We start from the raw sequence: 11,641 nt of genomic DNA, 5'->3' as shown, positions 1-11,641 counted from the left end.
CACAATACAACACGAGGTTTCTGCCCCGGTATTACTTCCTGTACGGCAGCCGTGTGGTCCAAAAAGTGTCCACTGTCCAGTCATGAAAACCAAGTGAAGCGACTCTCAAGTGTCTGTTTTGCTCTTTATTTATAACCACCACTTTTCAGGGTTCGCTAATGACCCGCCGTCATACAGTCGCATAAAGGAGGCCGTGTTTTAGTGATTTAATGGGTGGTAAGAAGAAGAAATCGGCGGCGGCGGCTGCTCCGGTGGCCCCGGCCGCAACAGCAGCAGCAGCGGGCAGGGCTGGTGCTGTTGCACCGGGGAACAGCGTGGCAGAGGAGCCGAAGAAACAACCACACAGCAACAAGCCGGCTAAACCAGCCAAAGAGAACAAGTCAAAAGGTGGTATGAACTATCTGCCAGAACGAAAACGTCACAGCAGAATTTGTTTGGTTTCTGTCTGTGTCATTCCCAAAATTCAACCATTAGACACACATATAGCTCACATGATCAATCAGGCAGGCACTCAACATTACAGTATGACTTCTATCTGTACATATTTGGACGTAATATAAACATTTATATACTCCAAGAGAGAGAAAGAGAGAACATTATCTTTATATATCCCTAAAAGTCCTTCAATTAGGTTCAGACTGTCAGAGAGGTGTTGACACATTTCCAAGATCTAGTGTGTGGTGGAATAGATTGCATTGTATTGTGTGTTTAGTCTGGTATGCAGTCACTAGTCTTTTAGCGCTTTTACTTCATAAACTGTTAGGGTGCAGATTCACGGTGAAGAACGTTTACACACGGCTTAATATTTTCCTCATAGTGCCCTTATTTTTACTAATTTCTCCAAAAAAAACCTTCTCTGGTTACAAGTTCATTAATATCGCAAAATCCCCATTTTTTGCTTCATGCCAGATGTGTAAACAATGTTTTTTTCAAGATTGGTAAACACATTTTGCCATCTGGTAACTTGTGGTTGATACTCACCTGTGCATAATGGAAACAGCTGATAGTTGTAGCTGAAGCTGTGTGTAACAGCAAATCTGATATGTAATCTCAAAGTAAAACATATGTTTTTTCCTTCCTCCAGCTCCAAAGACCTACAGTCTTGCCAACACTGTCCAGGTTGACACAGGTGGAGTCTCAGACAAATCGATCCTTAAAGTAAGTTGTTGGTTCACAAACTATTAACTGTATATGTTATCTTTACTGTACAGCTTGACAGGATTTCTCTTTAATATCACACTTAAAGAAAAATCCTGTCACAAATGCCTAGTAAATGTTGCATTTGTAACCTGTTGTTGATTACCTTGTCCCATAATTTATTTAGCTGTGAGTCATATATTTTTTTCCCTTTTAACACAGGTTTCAATACAACCTGACCTCGAGAAGAAGATCATCAAGCTGATCAATGACTTCAGAGAGGAAAATTGTGACAAAGGGCCCGTATCAGGCAGACTCACAAACAAGAAATTACTGGTAAAGCCAAAAATCGACTCTCTGACCCTTCACAGTTAATACATATATTGATGTGTTTCTGTGGGAGATTGTTGTATTCAGGTTTTGCTTGTTGCTGCAGGATCTGTACACAGCTCTGCAGAAATTCAATTTCAAGAGAGAGCACATCGAGGAGGCGATGAAGAGTAGTGTGCTGTATGGAGGTGATCTCCACTCTGCTCTCGACTGGCTCTGCCTCAACCTTAAAGATGGTAAAAGAGCATCAGCAGTTGTTTAAGATGTCACCCTGAGGACACAAGACTGTCAACACAGTAACTTTGTTAATTTGTCTATTTACCAGAGGAGCTGCCAGAAGGGTTTACCCAGCAGATGCAGGAGGAGAGCCAGAGGAGCAGGCCCAAGTTCCAGCCTCCCGCCCAGCAGAAACCAGCAGCCCCAAGCCCCAAACCACCCAGTAATCCCCGCAAAGAGACCACCAAGGTTTGTGTGTTTATTTACAAATTTGTCTTGGGTAGATGGGTCTTGCCTACTGTGACACGTCAAACCTTATGGGTGTCAAACCTTATGAATGTGGTGTTTGCCAGGCCACAGAGAAAGATGAAGCTGCAAGCATGAAGGATTGGATCTTAAGGTATGCAGAGCAGAGCAGTGATGAGGAGGAGGAGGAGGAAGAAGAAGGGGGGAAAAAGACTGCACGCAATCCTGAACTGGACGAAAAGTTTGATCCGGTAAGTACAATTAAAAACACTTAAAGCTGAGATCTCTTTTCTTAATTAAAGGAATAGTTGAGCATTTTGGGAAATATTTTTTTGCTTTTTCACAGAGATTTAGCTAAATTGTTGTCTTTTGTACAGATGAAACATACAGGACATCACATGTTAAGTAGTGAGCTGTGCTGGTTGGCTTTTGTTACCTTGAGCATAGCCAGGCTAGCCATTTCCCCTTATTTCCAGTCTTTATGCTAAGTTAAGCTATCTGGCTGCTGACTGTAGCTTGATGTTTACCAGACAAATATGAGTGTGGCCTTGATCTTCTTGCCTAACTCTTGGCAATAAAGTCTATTTCCCAAAATGTGTTTTATATTTTTTTTAAATAGCCCATTTGTATGTTGACACTACACCACATTTTTATGGGTGGATGTGCTCTCTATACTTTTATTTTAAAATGTTGGTCAGATTGGTTGATGACTGCCGTCCTGGATGCTACCATCTTTTCTGTTGCTGGAGGTTAACGTGGAAAATGACCACACAATTCATCTTTTTTTAGCTTTTGTATGAAGTTAGGAAACTAATATTCTAGAGCATTAAAAGTTATTATTGTGTGGCTTGGTGCAGTTGTTGAATAACAGTGTGTGTTGTCTCTTGCTGTGTAGAATGATAGGTATTTGATCCTCACTGCTCAGCTGTATGATGCTAAAGAAATGGCGACTGCTTCCAAGACAAAAGGAGACAAAACGGGCCAAAGGATGGCACAGGACAGAATACGCATCATTCAGCAAGGTGTGTGTCTGCTTAAACACTTATGTTCAAAGATTAAACAATTTCTTCCAACTTACGTTTGACTTTCATAGAAGAATAACGTTTTTTCTGTTTCTAGAAATGAAGCAAATGGAGTCCCATCCGATGTTCAATCCATCTATAAAAGTGGTGGATGTGCCTCAAAAGGAGAAAAAAGTAGTTCCTGTCACTGAGGACAAAGAAGATCTCAGCTTCAACTTATTTGAACAAGCTGAAAAGGAACCTCCTGCACAGAAAGGTACATCTCCCAAATTAACACCTTCTGAGCCAAGATTAAAAAAAATTTAAAAAGGTTTCAAGATGATTTACAAGTTATTGTAATTGTAAAATATAACTCATAATGTAGCTTCACATTGTTACTGATATGGTTCAAGAATAATACACTTTAATAGATGCTGTACACACATACATCACATCACTAACCACAAATAAAGAGTGTTGGGTGGGGGTTAATTTATGTGTTCGCTCATGATTTGAAATTTGTTTTCAATACAACAATTGATTATAAGTGACCTCTCTCTGATACACACTGTATTGCTGACCATATTGTTACATTTTCCTCTACAGTTGTGAAAAAGAACGAGCCAAAGGATATTCGCAATTTTGACTACACAGCTCGCAGCTGGACAGGGAAGTCTCCCAAACAGTTCCTCATAGACTGGGTCCGAAAGAACCTTCCAAAGAGCCCCCCACCGTCATTTCACAAGGTTGCTGCCGGTAGATACTGGAGATCCAGGTAAGTGTGTATTTCTGTGTCTCTGCTCCCATATACAAATATTTTCACACACAATTACATACTGGGCCTGATTTACTAAAGGTTCGCGTGTGTAAAAACGTGTGCAAACTTGACATCACCCTGACATCACATACAAGCTGATCTACTAATGGGGCTCACCGAGGCTTACGTCTTTCGAATGTGCAAGATAAAACGCGCTGTCCATTTAGTACGTTTGCCATAATGAATATGCAATATTGCATTGCATTGCATTTTACCCCAGTGTGCAAAATACAGGGAGGAGAAAATGCAAATATATTATTTAGCACAAACATTGTGATTTTCCTAACCTGGAGGTAATTTGAGTGACGGCAAAAGCATCTATAAATAACACCTTTGAAGGACAGGTATTAACCAGCTGCGCACTGAGCACTGATTACTTCTGTCACTGACGAGAGGAGGAGACGGACGCACAATGACAGAATACGCACAGAATGGAATATTTTTGGTTTTACTAACAGCATCGACATTGTCACAAATACTCTCCAATAGAGTGGCGTTGGGGTTTTTTTGGTAATTATTTTGTTGTTGCTGTAACTCAATATGTTTGTTCACCACTTCCACTAAAACCTTTAATTCCATGGGATCAAATTTCTTTTTGCGCTTGTGGGATTTCTGCTCGTCCAAACTCTCCATTAAGATACAAAACCCTCATTTAAATACTGCTGTCTGCACCCGTTGGCATTTGCACAGTTATTCCTAGTAGATCACCGGCAAAACACACACTAACCAAACATGCAATCTATTGCACTGCACACACAATTTAGTACCCTTTATTTGGGATCTTAGTAAATCAGGCTCACTGTGTTTTGGGTGGAGCGCTGGAGAGATACTCTAGCAAAGAGGGAAATCTTTAAGGCAGTTTTGATGTGCTGAAAAATTTTAAAAGGACAGATCTAAACAGATGAAAACCCTGATCTTCCCAGATCTGTTTAGAAAATAAGGGAACATGACTGTGGTCCTGAAATTTCTTTCTCACCAGCTAGGCATTCATAATATATACTAACCCTAACCCTAACCCTAACCGATTTGATAACATTTAATAATACAGTACATAACATTGATTTAAATAATTTGTAACAGTATAAATGTTGAGATACCTCCTCCCACATTTTGACTTGTGGTTGCAAAAAGATGATTTAAAGAATAAATAAGTAAATTCGATATTTAACAACTGTTAAATCTCATATTTAAACCATAAACTGTCAGTCCTGAGCATGCGTGACAAAAATATCAGTCACATTCAGAAATATTTTATATTAATGTGATGTCTTTGCATCCATTAGGGTGCGTGTTCAGAGGATAGATGATGTCCTGGAAGTCTGTCCAACCATCCTGACTGAGGACAGCATGCAAGCTCAACATCTGGCAGCCACACAGGCACTCTACACCCTGATTAAAGGACAGGTAATACATGTAACCTAGCAGAGGATAGCACTGTTTTCCTGTGCAGCTTGTCCTGATTTAGCCACATCATTCTGTTTCAAATGTTCTTCTAACAACTGATTCACCCCTTCCTTTCTCTATGTGTCACTCTCAGTCGGTGCACACGCTCCTCCCACCAACCTACAGAGATGTCTGGCTGGAGTGGAGGGACAACGAGCAGCAGCAACAGGAAGAGAGCCGCACTGCTGCCAACAAACCTCGAGACCAGTTCATCTCCCGCCTCCTAACCAGACTCAAACAGCAGCAAAACCTTAACCAGAAGCAGGGTTCTGGATCCCAAGGCCAGCTGGGGCTTGGTGGGGATGGGGACGAAGAGCCCGAAGAGTCCTGGGAGAATCTGGCTTCTCTTGACATCGGGGATGGAGGAGAAGAACTGGAGGATAAGAGTGAGAAAACAGGAGAGAGGAGAGAAAGGGAAGGAGCACTCGAGGCATCTAGAGAGCTCTTAAAGAAGCTGAAAAAGTCACCACTGGCCCACAAACTAAAGGTAAACACACTCAAATATTATATAATTTACCATTTTTAAGACATTTACGTAAAATATACCCAAGTCATTCAACGAGTATCCTACCTTCCAGGCAGAGCGAGAGCAACTTCCTGTCTTCCAACACCGGCATCATGTACTGGAGGTTCTGCAGCGCCACCGTGTGGTCGTGGTGGCTGGAGAGACAGGCAGTGGAAAGAGTACGCAGATTCCTCAGTTTATCTTGGAGGAGCTGTTGACTGGGGGTAAAGAGGCACAGCCCTGCAACATTGTAGTGACCCAGCCCCGCAGGATATCTGCCATGAGTCTGGCCTGCAGAGTCAGCCAGGAGCTTGGCTGTGAGGACGGGCCAGGATCGAAGGTGAAAATAAACTTTTACGAAGACATCTAAAGGCTTGGTGGCCCCAAATTCGAAACACTGTGTTAGTTCTCCTGCAAACAATAATGCAAGCTGATAGGATGCACATTTGCATGCTTTAACAATCCTATTTCATGTGGAAATCATGTTTCAGTCTTCGCCGTGCGGATACCAGATCAGGATGGAGAATCAGTCCGGGGAGTGGACTCGCCTGCTGTACTGCACGACTGGAGTTCTGCTCAGGAAACTCCAGCATGACAGACACCTCAGCTCCCTGACGCACATTATTGTAGACGAGGTATACACGGATTCTGTTGGATTAAAAACATCTTTAATGACTTAATTTAGAGTGTCCTTCTGACCCTCAGGTTTCTATTCTCACCTCCATCTTCTCAGGTCCACGAACGCAGTGTCCAGTCAGACTTCCTGCTAACCATCTTGAAAGATGTTGTCCTGAGGAGATCAGACCTGCAGCTGATCCTAATGAGTGCCACAGTGGATTGTAACAAATTCTCTAACTACTTCAACCGCTGCCCAGTAATCACCATCCCTGGCAGGACATTCCCAGTGGAGGTTAGACGCACTGTTGTTGTTTATGTGTAGTCATCTAATTTATCTCTACTGGCATCTTTGGAGGTGGATATCAGGGATAAGCTGCATCTGTTTTTTCCATCTACAGATGCATTTTTGAATTTGGAACTTGAACTTGAACTTATCCAACAGGAAATCCTGTACTCTAACTCTCATGGTTTTGTTTCCAGGTGTTCCATTTAGAAGACATCGTGGAGCAGACAGGCTACGTCCTGGAAAAGGACTCAGAGTACAGCCAGAAAATTCTTGAAGAAGAAGAGGAAGTTAGCATCTCTATCTCCCAAAAAGGTGGCAAAACATTACAGCATCAGGTAATGTTGGCTCTCTGTGGCAGTAATATCTCAGATATATCTCAGACTTATTCATCTGTGTTTAATGTTATATTATCACTGTTGTTTATAAATTGCTGTTGTTATTTTACCAAATGCTCTAATGTCCGGGAACTTTCAGGAAGTTATAATAAGGGACTCGTCTTCAGGCTGGGACCTGGGTCCAGACCTGGACCACTTCAGCAGCAGGACTCGGCAGGTGCTGCAGTATATGAACCCCAATAAGATCAACATGGACTTGCTGGTTGACCTTCTGGACTACCTAGGTGCAACACATTGTCCTGCTTGTTTCAGGCAGCATAAAGTACATTTGTAGACATACTTTTTTCATATGTGTAACATTTTGGGAAATTTTTTTGCGCTCTGCTAGACAAATCCCCACAGTTTGCAGAGTTGGATGGAGCCGTTCTCGTCTTCCTCCCAGGGCTGGCTCATATCCAGCAGATCCACGACCTGCTCTCCTCAGACAAGAGATTCAAGGATAAAAGCAGGTGACATACACACATTAATGTAATGTACTGTTATCCAATAAACACTCACAATAGTCCTGCACCAGACTTTGAAAACAGAAGAAATGGTGAAACACAAACACTGTTAAACTAAACACTTTTAGTTCTGTCTGTCAATTTAAGGTACAGGCTTGTTGCTCTGCACTCGACTCTCTCCTCAAAAGACCAGGCTGCAGCCTTCACAGTGCCCCCCAATGGAGTGAGGAAGGTACTACTCATAATGAAGCACTGTGAAACTGATGAAATACAATACATTCATAATAAGCTCTAAAAATCTGGACTGTGATGCTCTGCTTTGTCTCTCTTTTAGATTGTGTTGTCAACCAACATTGCTGAGACAGGTGTGACTATTCCTGACGTCGTGTTTGTCATCGATACTGGAAAGACCAAAGAAAATAAGTAAGTGCTCATGAACAATGTCAGAAAATTCTTTCACATTGTAGTGTGATTTTATTATCTCCTTGAAGTTAAAAGGGATTGCTGTCCTCAGGGTATGTACGTCATTTTATCTGCTTAATGGCTCCTATGACAAGAATTGTCAAAATATATTTTATATAATTGTCAGTTTCTGTGTATGAATAGTAAGTAGAAAAGAAAATAATTACACTAATGGGTAAACATAAATGAAGTTGGTTGCATAGAGACTTAACTCCAATGTGTTGTGTTGTTCAGGTATCATGAGAGCAGCCAGATGAGTTCTCTGGTGGAAACCTTTGTGTCGAAAGCCAGCGCCCTCCAGAGGCAGGGGAGAGCAGGACGTGTCCGCAATGGTTTCTGCTTCAGACTCTACCCAAAATTCAGGTAAGGTAGAGATGGTAACTGAATCAAAACAGGGTATCAACAGGTCTATAAAAGTCTTAAAACAGACCTTATTGGTTTCTGTCATTCTTTGATCATAATGATCATTAAACAGGTATTAAATTGTATTCTATGTGGTATTAAAAAATGACATGAAAAGTCTTTAATTTAATTTGGTGAACCTGCATAAACTCTGCAAGAACAGAAAGTAAAATTGATACTGATAATGATCATTTCCATTCAGATGAATGGGATGTGGTCAACACATGAGACAAAAATAGAAACTATACATGTCAGCATTTCTGTTTCATGTCACACCCTGATCTGTTCTGCTCATGTTTAACATCCATTTCACCGCAGGTTTGATGCTTTCATGGATTACTCCATTCCAGAGATACTACGGGTCCCCCTGGAGGAGCTCTGTCTTCATATTATGGTATTTAATGCTCCAGTCACACAAAGCCAATCACTTTAGCCTACTACCACATGTGGAAACATCATTGAAGTTTCTGTTTTAAACGTTCTTCACTCCCCCTCACTCCCCTCTGATAGAAATGTCAGTACGGCTCCCCGGAGGAGTTTTTGAGCAGGGCCCTGGATGCTCCTCAGTCTCAGTCAGTCAGTAACGCCGTTAATCTTCTGAGGAAGATCGGTGCTTGTCACCCCGACCATCATCTCCTCACCCCTCTGGGACACCACCTAGCAAGCTTGCCCGTCAACGTGAAGATTGGCAAGATGCTCATCTACGGAGCCATTCTCGGCTGCTTAGAGCCCATAGTACGTCCCACTATCTTCTTTTTAGAAAACTCTTAACAGATATTTTACAACTGTGTGATGACCATATCTTGGTATATTATTATATAAATACTGCTAATAACTAATATTGTGTCATAATTATATATTTTTCAATCATTATTTGTTTCATATTTTCTTTCAGGCAACCATCGCGGCTGCAATCACTGAAAAGTCTCCCTTCTCCACACCAATGAATAGAAAAGAGGAAGCCAACCTGGCCAAAGCTGCACTGGCATTGGCCAACTCTGATCACCTGACCATATACAATGCCTATCTGGGGTACAGACTTTTCTGAAGACTTTGAAAAGCTTGACTTAACAGAGTATTTTCCTAAAGTTGCATGTTTTGGGGTTTTTAGTAGTTGTGGAAGGTGTTGTTGGTTTTCTATGAAATTCTACATTTTTCAGTCCTTGAGTTGCTGCCGATTTTGTTATTTTCTTATAGCCTATTTTCTTCTGTTAACCTGTCATACTGTCAGGTGGAAAAACTCACAGAATGAGGGGCAGAGAGTGGAAATGTCCTTCTGCAGAAAACACTTCCTTAATCGAACGGCTCTCATTACAATAGAGGTAACACATACACACACATACTGTACATTTGCACACATATTATTTTCTTATCCACCTCCTGTCTAATCCACATGTTTAACTCTTATCCAGGATGTGAAGCACGACCTGATGAGGATGATGGAACAGGCAGGTTTCTGGTCGTCTCGCTCCTCCTCTCACTCAAAGCAGCAGGCGGCCACACTGTCCAAGCCGCTGATCTCCGTCTTGAACGCAGTGCTGACAGCTGGGCTCTACGACAGCGTGGCCCGGGTCCTGTGCACCACCTCTGTGGATGTGCTCGAGCGGGTGGCCTGCACAGTGGAGACCCCGCAAGGCAAGGCTCAGGTCCATCCCTCGTCCGTTAACCGCAATCTGCAGACACACGGCTGGCTGCTGTACCAGGAGAAGGTATGGATGAAGAGTGTGCGTCTATGTGTGTAATATTTGTTATCAGTAATTCCCAGTTGTGCTAATAAAGATTTATCCACAGGTTAAATACACTAAGATCTACCTGCGAGACACATCTCTGATATCTCCATTTCCCATGCTGCTGTTTGGAGGTGACATCGATATTCAGCACAGAGAACGGCTCATAACACTAGACGGATGGATGCATTTCCAGGTCAGAGGTCACGGGGGTTGCTCTGGGACTGCCACACTTGATTTTGTAGACTAATAAAACAAATCTTATTCCTGGTTTATTGACTTTAATCCGTGTTCACTCTTAAAGGCTCCTGTTAGGATCGGTGTGATCTTCAAACACCTGAGGAAGCTGATGGACTCTTTACTTGAAAAGAAGATAGAGAACCCTCGGATGAGTCTAGAAGGTAAACCCAAGTGAAACAACATGACAAATGACATTTTTCATTATAATTATACTGCTCTATAACTCCAAGGTTGTACTGCAAAACCTGAAATATGGTGGAAAAATGTGTACAAATACTGGCTGGCTTAAATGGGTTAACAGATGGAAGCATTTCAGTTCTTCTCTAAAGTTTATGAAAGCATGGCTGCGCAGTTATTTTTGTTAAATAATACATTCAATTTGTTAAATCTTTAAATCAAAAAATAAAACCATAACAATATTAATATTATGGAGATATATGTTTTTTATGCAGATTTGTCCGCACATAAAAATTAAATATGTTTTTGTGTTTCTCCAGCATTAAATCTGCTCTGATCATGTCTTTCTGCTGTAGGTGAGAAGGCCATCTATGTGATTCTGGATCTGATCAAATCAGAGCATGCTGCGTGATGTCGGACCAACAAAGGATCTATTTGCCACTGAAGAACCTGCATACCCTTATCTTAGACTATCAACAGGCCTTTGCACATACTGTTAAGCCCTGTTGACAAAGTGCTTCCTGTTTAGACTCCGGGAATCAGGATGGACACCAGCGGATAATCAGTGGGCATAATGTGGGGCATCCTAAAGATGAATGATGGTTATCATGAACTGTCACCCACATGAGGAAGACTGACTAATATGAAATGCAAAGAGACTGAAATTTGAGAGGAAAAAAAAAAACAGAGAAAATTATGTTGCCAAATATGGTGGGAATAAAACTGTATTCATTTTTATTTGAGCCTTTTAATGTGTCATGATTGATTGTCAAAATTAACTTGCACCTTAAGTATTATGTAAATGATGGGAAATATTTTATTTTACTTGTCTTTTTAACTATATACTAGTTTCCTGGAACTTTTCTGTGTAATTTGCAGGCATTTAACACTTACTTTTAAAGACATTTTACAGCGAGGATGGTTTAATCTGGTACAAATTGTAAGAAAAAAAATGTGATAACAGTGTTATTTACCCACTCGTAATTGGATTCATGTGTATGTAGTTGTTGGTAGGTTTTTATTATAATATATATAATTTAAAATTTTTATAAATTTAATTTAAAATTGGATTTTTAACAATTCTTTAACTGGCAGAAAAATGTTTTAGTGTGTAGTTTGTTTGTGTTAAAGTATATAAAGCATTTTGAATTATTTCTTAAAAACTATAATGAAGGCATTTCCCATATAGTACCAAA

At 41.0% G+C, this 11,641-nt stretch overlaps 1 protein-coding gene across 1 annotated transcript; it reads left to right on the top strand.

Annotated features, from left to right (window-relative positions):
* Positions 1–88: 88 nt before the first annotated feature.
* Positions 89–11,222, top strand: dhx29 (DEAH (Asp-Glu-Ala-His) box polypeptide 29). Its single transcript, XM_062434242.1, has 28 exons — positions 89–387; positions 1,085–1,158; positions 1,360–1,473; positions 1,574–1,703; positions 1,793–1,932; positions 2,037–2,180; positions 2,825–2,951; positions 3,049–3,207; positions 3,537–3,705; positions 5,031–5,151; positions 5,285–5,677; positions 5,769–6,035; positions 6,187–6,330; positions 6,429–6,605; positions 6,794–6,934; positions 7,074–7,218; positions 7,323–7,443; positions 7,585–7,669; positions 7,772–7,860; positions 8,134–8,262; positions 8,620–8,695; positions 8,812–9,036; positions 9,197–9,333; positions 9,533–9,623; positions 9,714–10,010; positions 10,093–10,224; positions 10,333–10,429; positions 10,802–11,222. Exons 1-28 carry the CDS (start codon positions 210–212, stop codon positions 10,855–10,857), a joined length of 4,158 nt encoding a protein of 1,385 aa, XP_062290226.1. The 5' UTR covers positions 89–209; the 3' UTR covers positions 10,858–11,222.
* Positions 11,223–11,641: the final 419 nt, after the last annotated feature.

The sequence above is a fragment of the Scomber scombrus genome, chromosome 15, assembly GCF_963691925.1.
Source record: "Scomber scombrus chromosome 15, fScoSco1.1, whole genome shotgun sequence".
Taxonomy (NCBI): Eukaryota; Metazoa; Chordata; class Actinopteri; order Scombriformes; family Scombridae; genus Scomber; species Scomber scombrus.
Note: the sequence above shows the minus strand (reverse complement) of the source record. Positions and strands in the feature narration are given on the sequence as shown.